The sequence below is a fragment of the Drosophila willistoni genome (assembly GCF_018902025.1).
Source record: "Drosophila willistoni isolate 14030-0811.24 chromosome 2L unlocalized genomic scaffold, UCI_dwil_1.1 Seg168, whole genome shotgun sequence".
Lineage (NCBI taxonomy): Eukaryota > Metazoa > Arthropoda > Insecta > Diptera > Drosophilidae > Drosophila > Drosophila willistoni.
This window is the reverse complement of record NW_025814047.1, coordinates 10,342,702-10,368,648: the sequence shown is the minus strand read 5'-3', so window position 1 is coordinate 10,368,648 and position 25,947 is coordinate 10,342,702. Positions and strand designations below refer to the sequence as shown.

Genomic DNA, 25,947 nt, shown 5'->3' with positions numbered 1-25,947 from the left:
AAAAAATATTTGAAAGAAAGAAAGAAAGAAATTCATTAAAGGAATTAAAGATTTCAATGGCAAGCATGGTTATCTTCTTTGATATTTAATCATTCGTTATTCACAAACTTTTGTTTCAATCGATTTCATGCTGACTTTATTTACTACTTCGATCGTCCTCCAAATAAAGTAATACAAATTAGTTATAGCTATTACGGAAGAGGCCAAGGAGTGTAAACTGATTGCTCAAGTGTTCTTATTTTAATTTTTGGTGACATTTGAAATCGATAAAAATAATTAAGCTTACTAGATATTTAAAAAAAAAATTTTTGCAATAGCGCCTTTCTTTGGATTTACCCTTTTAATTATTGAATTCTGCACTGCAACTTTAAAACATGAACTTTTGAATTGCGTTTAAAATTTTGATCAAAGTTTTTATTGTTTATATTGTGCTGTGTTATTAATGTGGATGCGCCTTGTCAATAGAAGATTTCATAGATGCCGCTGCAGAATGGAACTTCGGCTGCTGCTTCTGATTGTCTCGCCAAAAGTCAGTCCTAGTGTTTGAATTCTGGAATCTTTTGACAACTCTTTAAAATCAAATGTAAACCAATCAATCAAAACTACTTACCCTTCGATGTTTTCATTTAACTTATCTATACTCATTAGAATGTGTATTGCAGGTATACGACGTTTCACAATAATTTCTTCAAGACCGTTTATTTGGGGTTTCCAATACTCCTCCACACTGTAAAACAGTTCGGTATTAAAAAGCATCCGATGCGTTAGTTTAATTGGAACTTACTCCGTGTAGGCCATGCGGGTCACCTGGTAGAGTGGTTGTTGTTGTTTCAGAATCTCGGCACAGGAAATTGTCTTGATAACACCCCCGCCTGAGCCACTCCATACTAACATACGGTATTCTCCCTTATTTAAAGAAGAGTGAACATATTCCACCACATTTCTAACTTTAGTGCCACCTTTAACCTTTAAAGACCAAACAAACATTACTATTCTTCTTCGGATACCGTTTTTTAGAGACTTACCTGCATCCATAAAAAATTCTTTGAATTCTTTGGGATAAAATCATCAAAAGGGAGGTCATTTATGGTCAATTCCTGTTCCAAGTTTTCTGCTTTACTATAATGCATCATTTTTTATATTGATATTCTCGAAAAATGTGTTTGCATATACAGTTATGTTCATAAATAGTAGTGCAGCACCTTACAACATTTACATTAATTTTTCGACATGTTAAACACTAATAATTAAAATTTTATTTAATATTTTTCAAAGAATAGAATACAACGATGGTAATTGTGATTAGATTCCGTTTGTTTTACATTGGTTTTTGTAATTTTACATGTGTTGTCCATGTGTTGCATTTGTATGTGTGCGTAATTTTGGAAAATATCTGAAAGAAACGTTCAAAAACAAATTTTTATATTAAAAGTGTGCGACGCTTAGAAGGAAGCATCTCCGACCATATAAATACAAATTTTAATATTTTATGTATTTTGAGAATATATTAGTTCGTAATTAGCATTTTTATTTTATTTGAGCACTTTTTCTTTTTCTTTTTTTTTTACAAGGAAAAGCGTTTAACAAAAAATGTTTCTCACATTACAATCAATTAAAAAAAAATTGGGATTATAATGCAACCCGCATAATTTGTAAATTCTCGAATTTTCTTTGCCCACTTTTATAAGTTCCGTTCGACATCGAAAAAGAGGATTATTTATTTATTTATTTACGTCAACTAACCAGCAGTCGACGAAAAAGCTTTAACTAAAATACAGACAACAAATTGATTAAAGAAGGTAGCTTAGCTTTATACACAACCAAACATCCCCGACCCAGTGGAGGTGTTTTATTTGCACAAGGTGCCAGCTATGCCCTGATTCACAGTCAGTGTGGTCAGGGATGATTGAAAAGTATAGCGCGAAGAGAAGTGACAGAAAGATGAGGAGAGATAAGGTGAGAAAGATTGTCAAAAGATTAGCAAAGAACACGAAAAGGGTCGCGAAGAGAGTAGTTAGTCAGACATCTACGGTCTAAGGTGAATAGGAAAAAAGTTTCTGGTCCGACGTGAGGGAACACAAAAATATAGCGTATCTAGTAAATTAGAAGAAATGACTTCACCGTTGACTAGTTTATGGAGAAAAAGAATGCCAAATACAAGTCTACGGTTGTAAAGTGAAGAAAGTTTAATAAAAAGAAGTCTGCCAGAATAAGAAGGGAGGCGAACACTCCGGTCTAAATTAAAACCGCGTAACGCGAACTTAAGGAATTGCTTCTAAACCGATCCAATACTACGCTGGTGAACATCATACTGAGGGTTCCACACTGGCGAGCAATATTCTAGAGTAGGGCGAAATAACGAAGTGTATAAAACCGTTGTTACGAAGGGGTCACCAAATTCTTTGGTACAACGTTTTATGAAGCCAAGAAGACTGCATGCTCTATTGACAATTGGATAGAGGTGAAAATTAAATGAAAGTTTTGGGTCAAACATAACGCCTAAGTCTTTGAATGATGGTACACAATCTAACAGAACATACTTGATAGAGTAATGTGCTAGGTACGGAGACAAACGACTGAATGTCATAAAAGAACATTTTGAGGCATTAAGATGTAATTTATTAACGTGGCACCAATCACAGAACGCATCGAGATCTGATTGCAAGTACTGTTGGAAAGAAGGATCATTATAGGAATAACAAATCTTGACGTCATCCGCAACCATGAGCACGCGTGAATGAACCAAGGGCAAATCATTAATAGCAGTGGGCCCAGATGGGTGCCTTGGGGGACACCTGAGCTAACTCGAACAGTTTTAGATATGGAGGAACGAAAAGACACCTTTTTGGTTCTGCCAATAAGATAGGATTTTAACCAAGCCAACAGTTTCGGGGAAAAGCCCATGTTAAGTTTCGCGAGAAGCATAGAATGATAAACCGTATCGATAAAAGACTCCTTCTAAACATCAGGAAAGCTACAAGTCTCACTCGTTATAAAGAATAACCGAGATAAAGGCTTAGATAGGGAAATCGAACACATTTTAAGGATGCAACTAGGTATATTATCAGGCCCAGGTACGAAGGAAGACTTCATAGATAATAAGCTAGAGATAATACAGTCTTCAGTAATACTAGGAAAAAACATACAATTTAAATGTGGGATTGAAAAGGGATAGGGTGTGGGATCCGAAACAGTAGTAGAATAAGTCGACTGAAAGAATTTAGGAAACAGATCTGCAATATCTGAATCATTATTAGCAGTCTGGTCATTAAGTCTGAAGGTGAAAGGTAGTAAATTAGAACGTCGTTTAGAATTAACAAAGTTGTAGAATCTTTTGGGGATTCTTATAAAATTCAACCTTACAGCGCACGATATAATTGTTGTAGCATTGAGTATTTAAAAGACAAAATTGGGACCTCGCTACACAATAGGTTACATAGTCAAGTCGCGAACTAGTTTTTTTAAATCTTTTAAAATATCTCGATTTAATGTTACGGAGATTAGACAGCCTACGTGTGAACCAGACCGGCGCACTGGAGACGGTAGAGACATTCACATAAGAAACGCACTTATCAGTTAGAGAATTAAGAGCAAAGTGGAAAAAATACACAATAGGTTGCATAGTCAAGTCGCGAACCAGTTTTTTTAAATCTTTTAAAATATCTCGATTTAATGTTACGGAGATTAGACAGCCTACGTGTGAACCAGACCAGCGCACTGGAGACAGTAGAGACATTCACATAAGGAACGCATTTATCAGTAAGAGAATTAAGAACAGAGTAGAAAAAATTCACAGCACGATCTATATCGCAGCACTCAAATAGAAATGACCAATCAAATAAGAAAATAAGGCTGTTAAGAAGATTGAAATTTGTTTTACGAAAACATCTACAACGAGAAACTGAGATGTTATTAAATGAATTAGTAACGGAATTGTAAGAAATAATAACTTCAATGGTAGGGTGATAAGGATCTTCAGGCTTCACTAGGGGCTTAAAATACGGAACTCACAGTGGGATCCGAGACAACAACAAGATCGAGGATTCTTTTAGAAGAAATAAGTAAAGAATTCAACTGATATAGCGGACATTCAAGTAGGCTATCAAGAACAACACGTTCAGATGAAGGAATGAAGAAGGATAGATTGTCATCAACCAGCCAAAAAATATTAGGCAAGTTAAAGTCACCTAAAACTAAAAGGAAATCACGATCTTTAAGACGACTAAAAATAGTTTGCAAAGCATCAGCATGGTGCATCTAGGTCATGATGTCAGAAGCTGGAGGACTACATGAACAAGAAATATATAAGCTAAAGTTGGAACATGTAACTTCAATGCAAATAAACTCAACACCTAAGGGCAGATCAATCGGCACAACACTTGAAGACATATTCGAGTTGACAGCAATGAGCACTCCACCGCCACGACGACCAACACGATCAAGCCTTTAAGAAATAAAGTTTTTAGAAAGAATTTCGTTATCCAAAACAGAGGAGTTCACATTGTGCCAAAAATCCAGAGCCTTAGGAGAAGTTAAAAAGTTGGGAGCAAATATAGTTTTCAACTATAAATTGTAAAAAAAAAAACAAATAGGAAATAATTAGTTTATTGAATTTTCAAAAAAAATTTTAAAGTCTGTCCGTTCGACACGGTATGTGCGAATTTCTACCGTTCTAAGTACTAAGCTTGGTACATTTGGTAGGGTAAACGGCATCGTCAAAAAAAAAATATTTTTTTTTGGTTTTTATGTTTAATTTTAAATATTATTACAATACTTGTGCAATTTGTAACAGCTTTTAGATTTAAGTGTAACGAAAAACCCTGAATATATTTGATTTTATGACACAACTTAGCTGTATTACCCCAATGGAAAAAAAAGTCTGTTCGACATGTCCGTGCGATAAAATTTAATATATTTTTCTTAAGCAAAATATGAAAGTTTTGCATAAGAAACAAAAATATTTTCAAAATACCATTCAAGAATGATCCTTAAAAATTTTTTTACGTTAAAATTATCTCTAGTTTCGATGAAATCCTTCCTTATGCAAATGGCTCCCAAAAAGACTTCCGTTTTTGTCCGTGCAAACTGCGTCAAATTTTACAAAATTTAAAAAAAATATACACTACAGCTTACATTCTCTTGATTGTTAAATAAAGTTCAACACAAGAGGCATGTAATAAAGTAAAAATTATTTAAAAAAGCGTCGCGTTCCAACTTGTTTTTTACTTTGAATGTGTACGAACGTCTGTAGCTACACCGCGGAAATGCCCACATATTTTTGATTAGCACACCAAGATGAGTTCATATAGCCATGACCGTCCGTCCGTCTTGATCAACGCGAACTCCTTCTATACCGTTGAAGCTACATAGTTGAAATTTTGCATGTAGTGGCTTCTTGTATATACCTTGTATACCTTATACTTCTTGTATAGTTCAAAGTTCAAGTTAAAAAAAAAAGGGGCTAACCTACTGACCACCACTGTATCTCAGATTTATCCGAATCGGATCACTATATCATACACCACCCATACCAACGGCTACGTCACGAACAGTGACTTCATTATTAAATATTTATTATCTTTTTTTTTTTTTCTTAGTGGTATATTTTGCTATATTTAAAAGCATTGTCCTAGGGTTTCTCGAAATAAAATTAATAAGGCGTCCTAAAGATATTGTTTTTTATACCATTTAAGATAAAGTTAAGTCCTCGTCTGATTAGTATGGAGTCTAGGTAATGTATATTTCAGTCTTCCTACGATTCCATTGTCAATTTTATATTACTGTCAAAAGAGTCAAATATGTGCCAAGTGTACTTTGAATGTCGTCCTCTCTTATAACTTCATCAGTATTACTACAAAATGCAATAATATTTTTAGCTGTGACAACGACACGCAGACATTACAAAACCACTTAACAGGTAAACTTTCCCATACAAAAGGCAAAGCAACAAGAAGTTATTTTTCTCAATAATTTCTTTATTTTCTGAGTTAGTGTCATAAAATTTAATATTGGTGGTCTGAAAATCAGTGTTTAAGAATGTGGGATAGTAGTTTTATTATTTTCATTCATTTCGACACATGTTTTCGCGAAACTTTTTCTTCTACATGCTTGTCTTAGCTATTGTCATACAAAATAATATTTGTTAGTCTTTTAGTTAGTCTTTTTTTTATTAAAAACTGTTACTTTATTAACTATTTTCATCAAACTGTTGCACGGTCAGAAGTTCTCAATAAAAATGTTTCACGCATTGTAATCAATAAAAAGAAGGGCAAACCGCGAACTAGCCCACTTATCGAAAATTCGTTCGACATGGAAAAGAAGATTAGTATAAATTGTGCCACAAAGTTTAAAAGTTATGGAAATTTTGTTTTTAAGGTTAATAACGGCATTAATGTGCACATTTTCATGTGACTTACATATAAGTGGTTGGACATACGGTTCACGAGATATATAGGAATGTTTGAAATATTTTGAGATACGGGAATATCTTATAATCGGAGTTAAATAAAAAATATTAAAAAATATCAAGTTTATATACCCTTGCAGTCCTCGGCAATAATAGTTTTACATGTTCAAAATTCTTTTTCTGCAACGCAATTCATCAATACAAAAACAAAAAAATTTTTTACCCTTTTTACTACAATTTTTTCTTCTTCTTCCCTCAATCCCTAAGCAAACCACGGAACGCATGCACATAGAATGTGTGTGTGTGTTTTTTTTTTTAATTCATTTATTTAACAATAATATAACAAAGTTAGATTAAGATGAAAGGGTATAGTGTGGAGAAGGTAGAAGTGGAAAAGAAGAAGTGTTGGGTGCCAATTTAACCTGCGGGACTGCCGGGAGGTATTGCTTCGCAGGCTTAAAAGGCGGGCCTCATGCCCCTCAAGCGTTTCGCTGCCTCTCCAGGCGGCGAAGAGTGTCCATAACTTTTTTAGCAATGTGTGTGTGTGTGTGTGTGTGTGTGCGTGGTCTGCTGCTCTGTTTATTTCGACCAATGACGTAGTAGTCAGCAGGCAGCGCTTGAGCAGAGCCCATTTATATTCACAGTAACTTGTGTTCTATTTATCCGATCGGATAAAAATTTTGGGATCTGATGTTTTATATCCACTAACTAATATGGTACAGTGGTCCGATCTGAGATATTTTCATACTTGACAGATCAAGCCCCTGGGTCAGAACCCAGGGGTAATAAAAACCACAGAAAAAAAATTAATTTAAGTTTAGCTTTTAAGATGGCTGAGTAAAACGCATACACACTGACGGACAAACGAACAGACGGACATGGCTATATCGAATAAGCTGCTTAATGCTGATAAAAAATATATATACTTTATGGGGTCTTAAACGTCTCCATCTGTGCGTTACAAATATCTGACCAAGGGTATAATTAAGGGATTTTCATCATCGAGTTTTTCGACTTCTAATTTAATTTTCGTGAACTAAATACAATACTATTTGTTTTAAAACCATTAAAATGTTTTTTTTTTTATTAAACTTAAAGTCTTTGCTTCTTGATTTATCATACTTGTAGTTCCATCGTTAACTGTCCCTTGCAGGTATTGCTTTTGCAATCTGTGTAAATTTAATAACTGTCGGTTGCTTTATGTACTGAAAGAGACCGCAAGCAAATGAAAAAACAAATGATGAGGTTTTAGTGGCTGACAGATTAAAAGAAAACATGAAGTAACACAAAACTTACATAAATAGCACTTACATTTGCATAGATATAAATGTTTTTGAGACATATAACTTAATTATAAGAAAATGGACAAATAAAAGTATGTCATCACTAAAAGAGAAATTCATCTTGCTCACTTAAAATGCAATAAATAGAATTTCCTTAGCAATTAAGTGTATGCGGTAGCATCGTCAGCACTTTTTCCATTAAATTAAATGCCACTACAGACAACACTACAAACATCGAAAACACAACCACAAGTCAAGGGAAGGACACAGCTTCAATAGCACGGCCACTTGTTAGAGATTTCTAAGGCCAACAGTGATGTTCGTCTCTGAATTCGACAGGCAACATGCGCAACGATAGAAGTTTATTAATGAATATTTTCACACTAAGGAAAGAAGGACGTGGAAATACAGAGGGTATGGCCACGTGTCTTGTAAAAAATAGACAATTCAATTTACAAATACAACCAAAGGGCCGGAGCCAACTTGCCGAACTATACGAAATTTCGTATACCCTCCAAACTCTTCGGTTATTTATTTTTTACCTACAGGCGACAGAGCGGAAAAAATATATATATAACGTTGAATTTCCAAGAAGATCAGTTTTTTGACGGATAGTTCCAATGATATCTATATGAAATTGTCTTTCGATCTTGTTTCAAACTTTATGCCATACATTATTATGTAATATTATTAAAATTACAAATCTTACAGAGAACTTTTTAAAATATCTTGAGAATAAAAGTTTAAAGGGGTTATATATATTCTTTGTCGGAGAAAAAGAGGAAAGTTTGGAATTTTTTTTAGGTATGTAGCAATTATTTCATTAGACGAATGTTTTTTTGATATTTTTTGAAATTTTTTGATAGTACACTTTATTAACAATGATTGTGTAAAATTTCGTGGAAAAATATTGAATAGTTTTTAAGGGGTGGCTGTTTCCCTTACAGGCCTTTTTTTGGAAGAGCCTTACGGTGATAATTCGCCAGGTCAAACAGGTCAACAGAAACCATAAAAGTAAACAAATTGCAAGCACAAAAAAAATTTCATTACGAACATTTTAAAAAAATTTTGAAGAAAATCGGTTCATTAGTTTTCCGCCAATCCAAATCAACGCAAAGTCATTTTTCAAAAAACACCATTTCGAGATATTCGTTTTTAAAGTTTCAAGTTCGGGTTCTCGGCCGCGACGAGGCGCGCTGTTAGGATGGCTGTACCTTTTTCTACTGCTCGAATCTCTATGAAAATTGGGGAAAATGTTCTCCAAGGGTTGTTCTTTACGATAAAGCAATACAAAATTTTTAGATTTTTTTATAATATAAAAGGTATGTAACCCCTTAAATTATTTATGTATACACCTTATAAGTCTAATATTCTTTTTTATGAAGCACGTAAACAAGGGTACTTGCTTTGGAATTTCAATGCTTCTTGAATACATAGAAATGCGTTAAAATTCCAGCCATTTTCTTTCACTGCTGGAGCTGGCACTTCTTTCTTTATTGATAATGCCATCATTATTCGTATCAAGCACAATTCGAATGATAACTCAATTTGGTTTTTTACAAAACTGGATAAAACGTACCCAAAACATGTAATTGAATGTCATTAGGAAAGAAATTCGATTTGTGTTATGTGTAAATGGCATAGTGACATTTTATAAAATTAGTTAAAATTATGCCTTCAACGGTTTGAAATTTGAATTTCAAAATATGGAGTGGGTTCGCGAATTTGTGATGAAATATTTTATAAATATTTTGGCATATTTTCACGCTTAAGAGCAAAAAATAGGGGAGGTTGATATACGTGGATGTGAATGGTTTGCGTCCAACTGCGTCATCAGACATGCGCCAAGCTTGTACCAAACACTTTATTTTCATTCCCCAATTTGTCTCCTCCCTGCTAAAGTATGCAATGATTAGACATACCAAGGCGTAGCAGAAGCAGCCACAAAGCAAAAGCCAAGCTTAGCTGCGGACCACACAGCGAATACAGGGAACATTACAGTTTTGTCAACCGGGCAAAAAGGTTCAACAAGTGTAATAAATTGATGTAAAAAAAATTGGTGGTGTTTATTCGACTTTAGAACAAAAACTTTAATTGATTACAAAGCATTTGAAAGAAAATTACAATAAGTTATAAAATTAAACAAGCCAAATTGTTTAAATAGTCAAATTGTCGCACTTGGCAATTGAAAAAAAACAACTTAGACAACTTAGAGTAAAAAAATTAAGATGGATAGCACCGAATTTAGAAAACGTGGCATGGAAATGGTTGAATATATTTGTAATTATCTGGAGACCCTAAACAACCGCCGGGTTACACCCAGCGTGGAACCTGGCTATTTGAGGCATTTGCTACCATGTAAGTTATCAAAAGATAAAAAGTTAATAAAATTTATTGCCTTATCGATTCGAAAATATCTACTTTTATTCATATATATGAATAAAAAAAATGTCATATTTATGAAAATCAGAATTCAAGTAATAATTGACATTTCAAACTTTAATCCAATGTAAAATTTGAACAATCGATTTAAAGAATATATTGCGAGGGATTGAAATTTTAAAATTGTACGTTTTTGAAATATAATAACATTGCGTCTATCAATTACTCAAATTTTTTTCTTGCTTATGAATTAAGAATTATTTTTGAAGTGAAAACTTCTTTAGAATCGTTGGGAGTGATTAGAGACTCGATGAAACGAAAAAGCGACACTAAAAAGAGACACATATAGATCTTATAGTATTTAGCCTGCGAGAGAATGAGATGCAAATATATAAAAAGCATTATGAATAAAAAGCATTATGAAAAACTTTGACCAAGCTGGGAGTCGAACCCCGGCCGCCCGATCGCCAAGCGAGCACACTAACTACAGAACTCGACGGCAATTTACAAAGTGTCGACGTGGCTCTGTTTTTATATATTTATATATTTTTTTGTGATACATTTTTATTTACTTTTTATTTACTTTTTATACCCTTGCAGAGGGTATTGTAAAATTGGTCAGATGTTCGTAACGCACAGAAGGAGGCGTTTACGACCCCATAAAGTATATAAATTCTTGATCAGCATGAGAAGCTGAGTTGATATAGCCATGTCCGCAAAATGTTTTCTTTTAGACCTATATGATATAGTGGTCCGATCCTAAGGATTTTCATACTTTATCTTACCCGGGTAGTAAAAAACCCCGAAAAAAGATTTCATCCCGATAGCTCTTAAGACGGCTGAGTAAAACGCATACGCACAGACGGACGGACAGATGGACATGGCTATATCAACTCAGCTTCTCAGGTCGTAAACGCCTCCTTCTGTGCGTTACGAACTTCTGACCAATTTTACAATACCCTCTGCAAGGGTATAAAAAGTAAATAAAAATGTATCACAAAATATATAATGAATGAATGCACAGCAACTAGAATCACTGTCTGTTCAGCTCTCTAAAGTGGGAGAAATATGTGCATGCGAAACCAGATTGAGCAATGGAAAAACAGTTTTAATTGTGGCAATTTATATTTCACCCAATCAATCAATAAATAGCATCACGGAATTCATTCATGAAAATTTAATAAAGTATACACCAGAAGTATCGCGGATACTTAGAAAAGATTACGATAAAGTTCCAATGATTTTAAGTGGCGATTTTAACGTAAATTTTGCATTGGACACATCGGTTCCTTTAATTGACTTTCTCAATACAACATTCAGTTTAAAAATGTGTAACAATCGCACTGAATCAACAACACGATCAAAAACAACAATTGACGCGGTATTTCAAAGATATGTTGACAACATCGAAACCAAAGCATTTGTATCATATTTTAGCTATCATAAGCCACTCGTATCATTTGTTGAAATTGAAAACATTGAGGATGAATAATAATAACATGAAGAAAATAAAACATGACCTTTATAGCAATATTATAATGAACCTATAATTATCCCGCTCCTAATGCTGCTTTCGTCTCATTCTCTCTCAGTTTGTTTTACGGAAGGTTTCACTTCTATCGTGTCTAACCGTTAGACACCCTCTTTTTTTTTTTTGTTCCGTTTCTAAAAACGTATAAGAAACTTAAATCTAAGAACAGATTTAATAATTTTTTGGATTACATAACCCTCGCTAATTGATTCTGTTAGTTTACCAATCGGTACCAGTGAGTTCAAAAGCCTTAACATCAAAGAGGCTAATACACCCTTGCAGACTTTGGCAATAATATTTTTAAATGTTGTATGTACATGTGGTCTGATACGGATGGTTTTCATACTACATTCATACTACTATTCCAGGTTATAAATTACTTAAATACCAAGTTTTATCCCAAAAGCTTTGGCGGAGGAAAGTGCATACTCATCGACGGACGGTCGAGATTATATGATAAAGAATATATATTGAAATATCGGAAACGTCTCCTTCTCTCCTTCATCTACCCAATTTAATAAAACCCTGTGCACGGGTATGCAAGGGAACACAGAAAGACACATAACAAAATATTATTGCCAAAGATTGCAAGAGTTTATTAAATTCGACATAGCCGATGTAACCTTTTTGGATATTTTTTTAATAAATTTTCAACCATTTTCTAAATTTTGACCGTTTGGCATGGTACTTGCGAAAGCCTACAGTTCTTATTGAGTTCAGATGGAGTTCTTTTAACTGGCACTTTTTCGCTTCCTGATAATTTTCAGACGTACAGTTAACAAATAACAAAAGCTTTGATTTTTGATTTCTCTTTCTCACATGCCTTCTTTTTCGATGAATGTGCATATTAATGTCAGTTGGTCATTCTATGTGAGTTGGTCATTCTATTGAGATGATGTACCGTAAATTTGGTACGGTTTTTTTTTAAAATGAATTTTGATAAGAATCCCCAAATTCAAACTTGGCAAAAAATTTACGGTTCATCATCTCGATAGAATGACCAACTCAACGCTATAAATTAACACATCAAAACTTTTCACTAATATTAAATAAATCGAATTAATGTATCAAATTTTTTGCCGCCACTGTATATATAGGTATGTACATATATGTACAAGTAGGTATGTATGTATATGTGTGAAAATCTCCCAAGTGAGCCACCTAAAAAAACATTTGCGTATTTTTATACCATACACCCATAGGGTGAAATGGTATATTAAAGTCGCTAAAATGTATGTAACAGGCATCTGCGACCCCACAAAGTATATATATTCTTGATCAGGATCAACAACCGAGTCGATCTAGCCATGTCCGTCTGTCCGTCCGTCCGTCCGTATGAACACCTAGATCTCGGAGACTATAAGAGCTAGAGCCACCAAACTTGGTATGCAGTCTCGTGTAGTATGTACGCTTATCGAGTTTGTTTCAAATTTTTGCCACGCCCCCTTCCGCCCCCGGAATTTACAAAAAACAGATTTTCTTAAAAATTATTAAATTTGGTATGTAAGCTAGCTTAATAGACTCGCAGATATTGACTATTTAAACATTTTTCCAAGCCCATTTCCGCCCCCGAAAATTAAACAAAACTGATTTTCTCGAAAACTAACAAAGCTAAAGTCACCAAATTTAGTATGCATATTGGCTTAGTATGCGCGCAGAATACAATATGTTGCCACGCCCACTTCCGCCCCCATAATTTAGAAGAAACCGATTGGGTCTTGCAATTTTTTGACCATCGCGATTAAATTTGGCAGACTAATAAATCTTATCTATTTCTATCAAACTACCAAATTTGATTGAAATCGGACTAGAAACATACAAAATATACGTATGAACGTATTTTGCTACGCGATCCATAAGTGCAGAATTTTCCGTTGGCTAGTGGCGGCGCTAGAGTGCTCGTGTGTTTGTAGAGTGAGCGAGATAGCATATGGTATGAGGCATGTTAAAACAATTAAATAGGCATACATTTGGTTTTCGAAATTTTAAATATTTGTTTCACCTGACGAGACGACTTACTTACTTCATTTTTTACTCAAAAGTACATATTTCGATTCATATGAATAAAGGAAAAATTCATTTTGAACAGTTTTCAAAGATTCGAACTTGTACCAAAGTTTCTAGATAACCAGAGGGACGGGGCTAACTTTGACCTCGTCAAAGTTTGTATACCCTTGCAAGTTTTTTGTGTAAAAGGTCTAATGTTTGCGAAAAAACGGCTTAGGAAATAACGAAGATATTGATCAAAGTCACTGTTCACCACCCATTGTTCCTATGGGAGCTATATGATATCGTCGGCCGATCTTAATCAAATTTGCCACAGTCATTAATAGTTATGCTAAACTGAGAAATATAAATTTTTATGGTAATTGCTTCAAAAGTAACGAAGTTATTGACCAAAGTCATTATTTTCGACCGATCGGTCCTATGGGAGCTATATGATATAGTCACGCGATCTTGATCAAATTTGGCACAGTCGTTTATTAGTGTATTAAATTCATAAATATTTAATTTGAAAGCAATCGCGTCAAAAATAACAAAGTTGTTGAGAAAAGTCACTGTTCGTGACTTTGACTTTTGTATGGGAGCTATATGATATATTGATCCGATCCGGCTGAATCCGAGATATACAAACTGTGCAGTATATACAAGCCAACATGCAACATTTTAGCTCTTTAGCTCTTACGGTCTAGGAGGAGATCGCGTCGATCCAGACGGACGGACGGACGGACGGACATGGCTATTTGAACTTGTCGCGCTGATCAAGAATATATATACTTTATATGGTCGGAGATGCTTCCTTCTATGCCCTATAATATACGCTTTTTTTGTATAAAAAAATCGTAAATGGTGTCAGCCAATTAAATTATATTTTATGTATATCAACACGTTGCCTTTTAGCTTAATATTCATTGTCGTCGTTTAAACGTCAAAAATTTTGAACAAGCCTACCATTTAAGTGCCTTGAGCAATGAGAAATCTTTGTTTTTTAGCGATAACTTGAAACTTAATACATTCTTATAATTTTTTATTTTCGTATTCGATGCGTTATGAATCAAAGATTCGTATAAGGTAAAAGACTTCTTATAATCACATCCAGAACACAGAAATATTTTGATTTTTCTTAATATCTTTTGAAATTACGCGGCTTATTGTAAAAATTTTTTTGGCCTAATAAAAGGCCAGACTAAAAAGAATTCTTTTTTGTCTCAATGCAGATGTATGTACATACATACATCGGAACGCACACTCATACAGTTTTTGAAGCATTGCGTCTAAGGATAATATGTTTCACAGTAAAAACTATCGCATGAGTATATATAAAATTTCATAAATGATATAGTTGTTCCATCTGGATACTTTATTATAGTCTTTTCTACACAGGTTATAAGTAGCAGAAATACAAAGTTTTATTCAAAAATATTTCAAAATGAAGGTGTGACGTTGATTTTCTCCGAGCTATGTCATATTTTTATGCCCATGTAGCACTCCATTTTATTTAAACTGACCATTTTTTACGAAAATCGTGATTAAAGTCACTGATTTTGACCGATCGTTTCTATGGAAGCTTTATAATTTAGTCACCCGATCTTGGCACAATATTTTATAGGATTAACCAATTCGTCAATTAAAATTTCATGAAAATAGTTGAAAAAATAACAAAGTTATTAAGAAAAGTCACTGTTTGTGGTATAATGATCAGATCCGGCTGAATCGCAGATATGCAAACTGTGGGGTATATAGAAGCCCACATTCAAAATTTCAGCTCTTAAGTTTTTACGGTCTAGGAGATCGCGTCGATCCAGACAAGCGGACATGGCTATGTAAACTCGTCTCTTTTATTTTATTTATGTTGAATTTTTAATATCCTTATTTCAGCGGAGGCTCCTGTAGAGCCAGAAAACTGGGATGATATTATGAATGATGTGGAAGAAAAAATTATGCCTGGTGTAACACATTGGCAGCATCCGAGATTCCACGCCTATTTTCCGGCCGGTAATTCATTTCCTTCAATTTTGGGAGACATGCTAGGTGATGGTATCGGTTGCATCGGATTCTCATGGGCTGCAAGTCCAGCCTGCACTGAACTGGAAACAATTGTGTTGGATTGGTTGGGTAAAGCAATTGGACTACCCGATCATTTTTTGGCGCTGAAGGAGGGTAGTACCGGTGGAGGTGTCATTCAGGTAAATGAGGTTATCAATAAATTTATCAGATATATTTTAAGCTCAGACTTTGTATATCTAGACATCGGCATCAGAGTGTATTCTTGTCACAATGCTTGCGGCTCGTGCGCAGGCTTTAAAACGCCTAAAATCTCAGCACCCCTTTGTAGAGGAAGGACACTTGCTTTCCAAACTAATAGCCTATTGCTCCAAAGAAGCGCACAGTTGTGTGGAAAAAGCAGCAATGATTTGTTTTGTTAAGTTACGAATTTTGGAACCAGATGACAATGCCAGTCTGCGGGGCCAAACCGTTGCAGAAGCTATGGAAGAGGACGAACTCCAAGGTCTTGTACCATTTTTTGTATCGACTACTTTGGGTACCACTGGATCTTGTGCATTTGACAACTTGCCCGAGATTGGTAAGCAGCTGCAGAAATTTCCTTATGTTTGGCTACATGTGGATGCCGCTTATGCTGGTAATAGTTTCATCTGTCCTGAACTGAAACCTCTTTTGAAGGTAAGTGGCAAACAAACAAACACTCTTCCTTGCCTTTTTTTTTCTTTTGTCTTTTCTTATAACAAGTTTATCGAAACATTAGGGCATCGAATACGCTGACTCATTCAATACAAATCCCAACAAATGGCTGCTAACTAATTTTGATTGCTCGACTCTGTGGGTGCGAGATCGCATCCGTCTGACATCAGCACTGGTTGTGGATCCATTATATCTCAAACATGGCTATTCGGATGCGGCCATCGACTATCGACATTGGGGAGTTCCACTTAGTCGACGATTTCGTTCGCTGAAACTTTGGTATGTGGTCCTAGTGTATATGATTTTTTAACTAACTCTCTAAATCTCGTGTTGTTTTTTTTATACCATGCATAGGCAGAATGAAGCTTTTCCGACATCATAAGGTGTATATACTCTTAACCAGCATCAACAGTCAAGTCGATCTAGACACTATTTATATATTCATGGCTGCAAACGGTCATAATCAACAGCAACCCAGAAATCAAAAAAAAATTATCAGATTAGATTGTTCTAGTTCATCTTCATATTACACCCTTGCAGAACGTAATATAAAAGTAGTCATATGTTTGTGATGTAGAGAAGGAGATGTTTTCGACCCCGTAAGGTATATATATATATATATCAAAAGCTGAGTCGATATAGCCATGTTCGTCTGTCCGTCCGTCGCTGCAAATGAACTTCACGCCTTCATTTGGAAAGCTATTGGAAAGAATCTTGGTATTTAGGCTACCTATAACAGGGGTAAGATAAATTATCCGGATCGGACCACTAATTATTTAGTGATATACGAAAAATAGTTTTACTTTACCAAATTTACTAATAACGGGTGTTATTTTAAGCGTTTGGTTTTTAAAATTAAAATGAAACACACAAAATTTGAATATTACACCTAGACCCCGCTTTGCGTCGTTTCGTTTTGCGTTTTTTCGAAGTTGCGTCGCTGCTTTATTAGTACTAATTTTCACTGTGCGTCGTTATATTCTCGTTGTTGCGTTGTTTAACTTTTTTTTTCAAATCAACCATTGTGGCAACGCCAATATCAACGTTTACCAACATTGCCTTTGAATTTTTGGCAGTTTTACGTTTTTCAACATTGACATCTAGCTTACCTACTTCTGTTTATGATTGCGTCTTGATATCAAAACTCGGGGATGGTTTAGTAGAAATGTTCGTAGAACAGTGTTTAACCTCCAAACAAATTTCAAAAGCGATGGGTCTGATTGACGAAGCAATGGAGAATTTTTATAAAAAACGATCCTGACAATGACAGAAGTTTTAAGGTATCCCAGGCGGTAGCTGCAAACATCAACTGCTACCAAGAAATTTATTTAAATTTACAAAAAAAAGCTATTACCCAAACTCTGGACAAATTTTTGGTGAACGAATCCACTAAAAACTCATAAAGATAAAATAATTGAATAGGTTATTTTGATTTAATGGAAGCAGTTTTTTTTAATGAATGAATGCAATAATATTTTTGTTTTTAAATGTTTACTTTGTTCAATTTTTCTTTCTAGAAATTAGTATTTTCATAGCTCGGGAACCTATCTTTGATCTTTCCATGGTTGCCTATAGAAAATCTTAATTCACTTTGCGTCGTTTCAGTTTGCGTCGTGTTTTTTTGGAACGTATCCCCAACGCAAAGCGAGGTCTAGGTGTATTGTTAAATTTTTATTTGAGATGATAAAACAATCTCTGCCAATTACTTTTTAAAAATGACTTCATGTAAATGTTGGCCGCGACTGCGTTTCAAGTGATCAACACGGAAGGTCCAATTTTGCACCACTTTTTCCAGCATGTCTAAGGGAATTTTCATTGACACTGGCCGCTACAGCTGCAATATTCTCTTCTGTGCGATCTTCATTGACACTGGCCGCTACAGCTGCAATATTCTCTTCTGTGCGCACTCTCCGTACACGATTCGATGGTTGAATGTCCAATAAAGTAAAATGTGTGCGAAATTTGTCCACAATTGCCTTTATGGCTTGCTCGGTTGGTCGGTTGTGTCGACCATAATATGGACGTAATTTGCGAAACACATTTTTCACAGAACACGAATTTTGATAATAAATTTCAATGATTTGTAAACGTTGTTCGGGCGTAAGTCTTTCTATGATGAAATGGCAAACTAAACTGAGCATTTTCACTTTCACAGCTGTCATGAACATCATGCGGTATGTCAGTGTTGCCAACGTGAAAAACCAAACGCTTAAAAAAACACGCGTTAGTAAAAACTAATTGGATAGTTTTGCATGAATATTCCAAAATTTTAATATGTTCGGATTAATACAACACAAGTCAATATAAATCGGCTCTGACTGTCTCACGCAAGAGAGTGAGTAAGAAATGCCGAAATCCTGAGTCTAGTTACTAGAAGACTGGACGGCAAGCTAAACGAGATAAAAATAATATTAAAAGGACGAGACTATGGCTTATGGGGATTTCAAGTGAAAAGGCCACAGTAAAAAATTATGAAGGCCCGACAAGTGAATCTAAGAGAGACAAGCTGATGGCCGTCATAAGTGAGAGAAGGCTCAATAGATTTTGGCTATGAAATATGTCCGATTCGAGAGAGACAGTTTCAAAACAGATGCTATTAGTGTCTATGCTTCGGCCACAAAACAGTCATAAGCCAGTTTGCTTTAACATCCAAGGCTGAAATCTGGAATTGCGGATCGAGTGTCCCACCTATGCAGCATATTAGAGCATTTAGGTGCTTCGTTCGGGCGCTTATCGGAGACGTGTGGTTCTTCACTTGCTACATTGCACCTAGTCTTTCACTACATGAGTTTAAATCGGCAGTAGATCAACTCGCTATGGATGCCAGAGGAAGGGGCAAGCTGCCTACGGATCCATCGCGGAGGCGCGAACACGGTGCCTGCAAGCCAAACGTCAATACCCGAGATCGCAAATTCCAATAGTACCACCAAGTACGGAATCACACATCGTTGTACTAGACGCTTGCAACATCAGCCCGGAAGAGGAAATCCAAATAGCCGCAGGGAGGAATGACCACAAGGCTCCAGTACCAGACGCAATTCCTGATAAATTCTGATAATTCAGACCATCTGAACTTGACGGCAAAGATGTTTGAGAAGCTAATAGAGCTCCGCTTAGGAGCAGCCATTTGACGATCTGTCACCGATGCAGATTGGGTTCAGAAAGTCTAAATCCATTTTTTTTTTTTTTTTTTTAACGTTTAATATATATTTGTTGAATCTACTCTTAAATTAGAGCCTAACAACAAGTTTGAGATATTTTTCTTAGACTAGTACTTAAGATAAATCCTGGGGATATTGCAGGCGGCCCTAATCACTTGTTATTGGGTTGGTCTGTCATTTCTTTTAAGACGAGTTCTATTATTAGTTCGCGTAAGGGAATTGGCAAGAACATTTGGGTGTGCATCCAGTTTCGCAGAATACTTTAGTTGTTGAGTACCTATTTCAGATTTTACGCTAGGTATATTTAGATCATTTTGAATGTTGTCGTTTCGTATATACCACGGGGCACCCGTGATTGATCTTAAAATCTTCGACTGCGCTCTTTGTATAATATCGACATTGCTGGTACTTGCATTTCCCCATAGTACGGCTCCGTAAGTCCAGATGGGTTTCAGTACGGAGTTGTATAGGAGGACTTTATACTCCAGACGTAGAGGGGACCGAGCATTGATGATCCAATGTAGGCTACTCGCTTTCAGTTTAAGCTGTGACTTTTTTGCTTCGATGTGCTTGCGCCAAGTTAGTCTTCTGTCTAGGTGGATGCCAAGGTAAATGACATCCACGGCTTCAGGAACTGGTACGTTGTTTAGCATTAGAGCTGGGCAGTTTCTTCTGTTAAGCGTAAATGTAACATGTTTGCATTTCTGCTCGTTGACCCGGATACGCCAGGTTGCTAGCCATTCCTCTACCACCTTAAGGTGTTCCTCTAGTTTTGCAGAGGCTTGTATTGGGCATTTGGATCTGCTAAGGATTGCCGTGTCATCGGCAAAAGTGGACGTTGTAAGTCCTAAACTCGTTGGTAGGTCTGCAGTGTACAGCAGGTAGAGCAATGGGCCGAGTACACTGCCTTGCGGTACACCAGCTTTGATTTCAAAATCAGCGGAGACGGAGCCATTACATCTTACAGCGAATTTCCTATTGTAAAGGTAAGATTCCATGAGTTTGTGTGTGTACTGTGGCAGTTTTTGCCGGATTTTGAACATCAGACCCTCCAGCCAAACTCTATCGAAAGCCTGGGCAACGTCGAGAAAGACAGCCGCACAGTATTCTTTTAGTTCGAATGCTGTTCGTATTTCGGATGTTATGCGATTGACTTGTTCAATTGTACCATGTTTTTCGCGGAAGCCAAACTGGTGTAAAGGGATTGTGTTCTCCGATGCCAGAAATGAGTTTAGGCGGATCTGAAAAAAGCTTTTCAAAAAGCTTCGAAAGACATGGCAGCAAACTAATTGGCCTATAGGATGATGGCTGGGTTTTGTCCTTTCCCACTTTGATAGTGGACTTTTTCCATGTTCTTGGGAAGTAGCCAATTTTTATTATAGCGTTGAACAGTTTGCAGATATATTGTATTGCAATGATAGGGAGTTCTAGGATCATTTTCGGTGTGATTAGGTCATGGCCAGGGGCTTTTTTCGGCTTTATGTGGTTTTTAATAACTGCAGTGATCTCGTCCGATTGGAGTTCCGAGTACTCACTATCCGTTAATGTGTTCGAAGGGGGAAGTACAGATGAGTTTGATGTTGGATTTGGCTGGAAAACCATTTTAAGATGTGTGGCAAATACGGATGCCCTCTCTTCGTCACTGCGGGCCCATCCACCGGTTGGACTCCTTATCGGTGAAATTGTCTCTGTAGGAGCGCTTAAAGTTGGGTGGGCTTTCCACAGAGGATGTTTAGTGCTGGTTGGACTGAGCTTTTCTATGTATTTCCTTTGAGCCCAGCTTTCCTCTTGTCTTAACGCCTTGGAGAGGTTGCGATGAGCTTGCCTTAGGCGAAGTTTTGCTGCTGGTGATCGAGTAATCTGCCATTCTCTTCTTAGACGTCGTTTTTCCGTTACTAATTGTTCTATCCGCCGGTTCGTAGGCCTGTCAACAGGTTTGGTGTAAGAAGAGGCATGTGGAGTAGATACACTTGCTGCAGCTCCCATCATCGACTCAAGTGCAGAGACGCACATATCAATGTCCTCTGCAGCATCCAGTTTCGGCGAACAGTCAATGTGGGCACTCATGTACATTTTAAATTTAAGCCAATTTGTTTTGTTGTTTGTAAGCCTATATGGGCGATCAAGTACTTGAGGTCTTGTTAATAATGTAAATAGCACTGGAGAGTGATCGGAAGTTAAATCTAGCAGTGTTTCCGCAGTGATCCGATTACGTGGAATCCTCTTGGTTACTGCGAAATCAATCAAGTCAGGCACTTTCTGTGGATCTGTGGGCCAATAAGTACGCCTACCCGGTGAGACGCAATCCATCTTATTGAGAGGGTTGACTATTGTGTTGTACAAATCCACAATTGACGCCTTAAAAACAGTTCTCGACGTTGCAAACAAAGCCATCGAGGGAGAACGGTAAAATGGTGGTAACAAGAAATACTGTTTGGTCTTGATCATCCTCGAGCACTACCAATTGGAGCAGAATTTTGCATGATCTGTGCTCGTTCCAAGCTTCTGATTACTTAATTCGCTCAAAAGAAGGGTCCAGAACCTGAATCCAAATTGGTACAGTCATTTGGCAGTAAACAAATAAAAAATTTTATAACAAAAATATTATAACTCAGAAAAAATTTCACAGTTTGTGACTTTGTCCTTTGTATGGGATCTATATGATATAGTGATCCGATCCGGCTGAATCCGAGATATACAACCTGCAGTATATACAAGCCTACATTCAAAATTTCACATAATAATATGTCCTTTTTGCAAGAAAGAAGAGCCAGGCTTTGGTATAACTTACAAATTTTAGGTTTATCTAATTTAAATAATATTTCTAGGTTTGTATTGCGTTCTTATGGCATATCTGGCCTCCAACATTATATACGACACCATATTAAATTAGCAAGGCTCTTTGAAGAATTGGTACTTAAAGACAACCGCTTCGAAATCTGTAATGAAGTCAAGGTATTTAAATTTATTATTAAACATTAAAGGCCTGATTTAATATCAGGGGTGTCACAGAAATCGATAACAACCTAAAACCAACCTAAAAGCAAATGTATGGTGTCACAGAAATTACGTTTGATAGTTTTAAAATCTCGCTGCTTTTCCTCCAACATTTGGATAATATTGCGCTACTGTCGAAACATAAATGGAATAAAGTACTGTTGAAATAAACTTTGATTTCTTTTGGATCGAAATACATTTAAGCAATCGCCTAAAATGTTTATTCTTATATTAAATTTATTGTTTTACGACAACGCCATTGAAAAAATTAAGCATCGGTCGTTCTTGCTCAAAGCGCCCCTACCAACCTGCTGGATCTAGTACGTTTCTATAGAAAATTAACCAAGTGGACAACTCTGTACTGATATTGGCCTGCCAAAAGAAGAAGATGCATTAATAGCTCCGAATAGTAAAATATTATGCCGCCCTGTGGAAAAATGAGATTTTAATTAATTGTATTTTGTATGGAAATACATATTATCAAATGAGAATTTAAAAGTGAATATGAAAGTTGATTGAGAAAACTCAACAAAACTATGCATAAATGATCGAAGAAAATAATACAACATTTTTCTTGCCCCCGCTTAATTTTCTTCAAAGACCCAAAAAAATAGCATAATTAGTTATATAATATAACGTTAGTTGGCTATGCTCTAATGTGGGATTCAATTTTTGTCAATTTTAATTTAATTTTAAATGTACACAATAGGGTTGTCGACTCAACGACTATATTGCATGGAATTAATATTTTGAAATTTTTGAGTTTGTAATATAATATTAATTCGTTCACCAATTTCTCAAATTTTTTCTTGTTTTTCTGGAACATTCTTTATATTTTTCCATTTGCAAAAACGAATAAAAACGTTAAATCGAAAACAGATTTATATATTTTTGCATTGCGTTACCCTATTGCCTTTAGCAACTATCGAAATAGCCACTATTGGTAATCGTTTCTGCTAATTTGCCAATCGGTACCAGGGAGTCCAAAAATAGTTTCAAAAATGAAATGTCTTTGATATTTGTGACAGTAACACCAACATTTTTCGTTTTCATTCAGTTCTGTGACACACCTGTATTATATGAACAAATACAATTGGTCTTTTGGATTTTTAGGTACCATATTCACATATTTTGTAACGATTCGATTATAACTTTATCTCTTTACATTTTTCAATAGCTGGGATTGGTTTGTTTTCGGCTTAAAGGCACTGATAAATTAAATGAAAAATTATTGAGTATAATTAACGAATCTGGCAAGTTGCACATGGTTCCTGCTAGTGTTAATGAACGTTACATCATTCGTTTTTGTGCCGTAGCTCAGAATGCCACAGCTGAAGATATTGAATACGCATGGGACACTATTGTGGACTTTGCCAACGAACTCCTAGAAAAAGAGCAACATGATGAGATCAGTGAATTTGCAATTATCCGCAAGAAACAGCAGGATAATTTGGCACAAAAACGTTCATTCTTCGTACGCATGGTTAGCGATCCAAAGATTTATAACCCTGCTATCAACAAAGCCGGGACACCAAAACTATCAATGGAGCTGCCATCACCAGTAGTCAGTCGTGGCAGTGCACCGATAATACGAACGCAAAGTTCGGTCGATCATAATTCCTGGATTTCGTGGCCATTAGCGTTTCTGTTTAACAGCAATAGTATCGGCGGCAGTAGTATTAACAGCAACAGTGGAAACCCTCCTCTGCGGTTTGCTAATTTGCTATTCTAGTTAAAACTTTATCGTTGATTGTTTCTTTTATATCTTATACTCGCAGCTTTCGACATTTGGACACGAATGTGCGTCCCCATTCCGCATCCCGACGAAATTCGGGAGCAGGCTCTTCACCATCTCCGGAGAACGAATTTATAACGGGAAACATATCGTCAAATCTAAATTTAATCCCGAATAGCAGTGCACATCCAACATCAACTGTTCAGCATCAAAAACAGTAACAACAGCCGCATTTACGTAAAATTTCCCGAGATAATTAAAATTAACTGTTGCAATCAAAAATTAATTAATTAATTGTTAAAAAAAAATAGCTAAGAAGTTAAAAGGCTACATTTATACCCTAGCAGTCATTGATTTGTGTGCACATGAACATAAATACATATATGTATGATCTTCAAATACAACAAAAACAAAGTTATAAAAAAAATACAGTTGGACCTCAATTATCCGGGAGGCTCGGCAGCAGAGTCATCACGGAAAATCGAAAAACCCGGTAAATCGACAGCAAAATTTCAACGTATTTCGTTCTTTAAATTTTATAAGTACATACATAGATAACTTTAAATCACTCACACTGACTATAGAAATGTGTTATATGTATATACACGCGTGTTTCTTGTTGATTGCAAACTAAAACGGGGAAGACCCGAATTCGTTTTATTATTTTAGAAAAAAAAAATCGTTTGAAATCACGGATAATAGGAGTAATCACGGTTAACAGTGAGAATGAAACAAATTCAAGTTCATCCCGGATAATAGGAGTGCCCGGTTAATGGGCGGGCGGATAATCGAGGTCTAACTGTATATACATATTTGACGAAAAACTTTAAGAAATTGAGACCATATCCAAAATGTTCTGCTCATATACCTAACAAGATTAAAAAGTTAAAATGTTTAGTAAATTTACTTTAATATTGTGTAGGATGCCCTCTGCCCTTAAAAACAGTGGAGCAACGCTTAGGAACACAATCTACTAGACCTGCGCACTGTTGAGGGATGATTTGCCATTCTTCCTGTAAGATTCTTCACAAATTGTTGAAATTGTTCAGTTGTTGAAGAATTTTCTCTAATGCTCTATTCTGCGCGTATTGACAAATATTGGAAAATAATTCAACAAGGAATAAAATCTTGTGTTTTATTTATCGAACCCGATCCGGCAAAAAAGAAGTTTGATATAAATTAAAGAGGTTGCTAAAACAAGCTAGATAACTACATCCATTTAACCCTTAATATACTGAGTTTGGAATGGAAACCCGTGTATTGTCTTTTGATTGTAGAATATTTTCCCAGGTTCCTTTTTTATACCCTTGACAGAAGGGTATATTAATTTTGGTCAGAAGTGTGCAACGCATAGAATCAAGCATCTCCGACCATATAAAGTATATATATTCTTGATCAGCAGATATCAAATAGCCATGTCCGTCCGTCTGGATCAACGCAAAAGACCGTAGGAGCTACAGAGTTGACATTTTCCACGTATATAGTGCACAGGTTGTATATCTCGGTTTCAGACGGATCGGACCACTATATCATAAAGCTCCCATACAAACGGCAAAGTCCCGAACAGTGACTTTTCTCAATAACTTTGTTATTTTCTGAGCTATTGTTGAGTTTATTACACATATAAACGACTTTGCCAAATTTGATCAAGATAGGGTATCATATAGCTCCCATAGGAACGATCGCTTAAAAACATTTGAATATTTGAACTCGTCTCGTCGTGCTGATCAAGAATATATATACTTTATATG

General features: G+C 35.8%; 2 protein-coding genes across 5 annotated transcripts; one reads left to right on the top strand and one right to left on the bottom strand.

The window, feature by feature from the left end:
- Positions 1-387: 387 nt before the first annotated feature.
- On the bottom strand, positions 388-1,393 carry LOC6652206 (ribonuclease P protein subunit p25-like protein). Of its 3 annotated transcripts, none has more exons than XM_023181109.2 (4): positions 1,026-1,393; positions 785-966; positions 611-727; positions 388-569 (listed from the first exon to the last, which is right to left on the bottom strand). In XM_023181109.2, the coding sequence occupies exons 1-4, from the start codon at positions 1,131-1,133 to the stop codon at positions 440-442; spliced, it is 537 nt and encodes a 178-aa protein (XP_023036877.1). In that variant the 5' UTR covers positions 1,134-1,393; the 3' UTR covers positions 388-439. The 3 variants fall into 3 exon arrangements, with proteins under 3 accessions (XP_023036877.1, XP_002074574.1, XP_023036878.1); XM_002074538.4 differs by having other exon boundaries at positions 388-557; XM_023181110.2 differs by having other exon boundaries at positions 388-550.
- Positions 1,394-9,884: 8,491 nt separating this feature from the next.
- Positions 9,885-24,468, top strand: LOC6652207 (tyrosine decarboxylase). Of its 2 annotated transcripts, XM_002074539.3 has the most exons (7): positions 9,885-10,047; positions 15,482-15,789; positions 15,851-16,285; positions 16,368-16,582; positions 22,293-22,419; positions 23,639-24,171; positions 24,240-24,468. In XM_002074539.3, the coding sequence occupies exons 1-7, from the start codon at positions 9,918-9,920 to the stop codon at positions 24,415-24,417; spliced, it is 1,926 nt and encodes a 641-aa protein (XP_002074575.1). In that variant the 5' UTR covers positions 9,885-9,917; the 3' UTR covers positions 24,418-24,468. The 2 variants fall into 2 exon arrangements, with proteins under 2 accessions (XP_002074575.1, XP_023036875.1); XM_023181107.2 differs by lacking the exons at positions 22,293-22,419; positions 23,639-24,171; positions 24,240-24,468 and adding an exon at positions 16,658-16,775.
- The last annotated feature ends 1,479 nt before the right edge of the window (positions 24,469-25,947 follow it).

Excerpts from the sequence above, each read along its gene's own strand:
- LOC6652207 (XM_002074539.3), top strand. The coding sequence starts at position 9,918 with ATGGATAGCACCGAATTTAGAAAACGTGGCATGGAAATGGTTGAATAT. Across the intron at positions 10,048-15,481 it reads TTTGAGGCATTTGCTACCAT|CGGAGGCTCCTGTAGAGCCA; the intron begins GTAAGTTATCAA and ends TCCTTATTTCAG. Across the intron at positions 16,583-22,292 it reads TTTCGTTCGCTGAAACTTTG|GTTTGTATTGCGTTCTTATG; the intron begins GTATGTGGTCCT and ends TAATATTTCTAG.
- LOC6652206 (XM_023181109.2), bottom strand. The coding sequence starts at position 1,133 with ATGATGCATTATAGTAAAGCAGAAAACTTGGAACAGGAATTGACCATA. Across the intron at positions 967-1,025 it reads AGAATTTTTTATGGATGCAG|GTTAAAGGTGGCACTAAAGT; the intron begins GTAAGTCTCTAA and ends TGGTCTTTAAAG. Across the intron at positions 728-784 it reads ACCCGCATGGCCTACACGGA|TGTGGAGGAGTATTGGAAAC; the intron begins GTAAGTTCCAAT and ends ACTGTTTTACAG.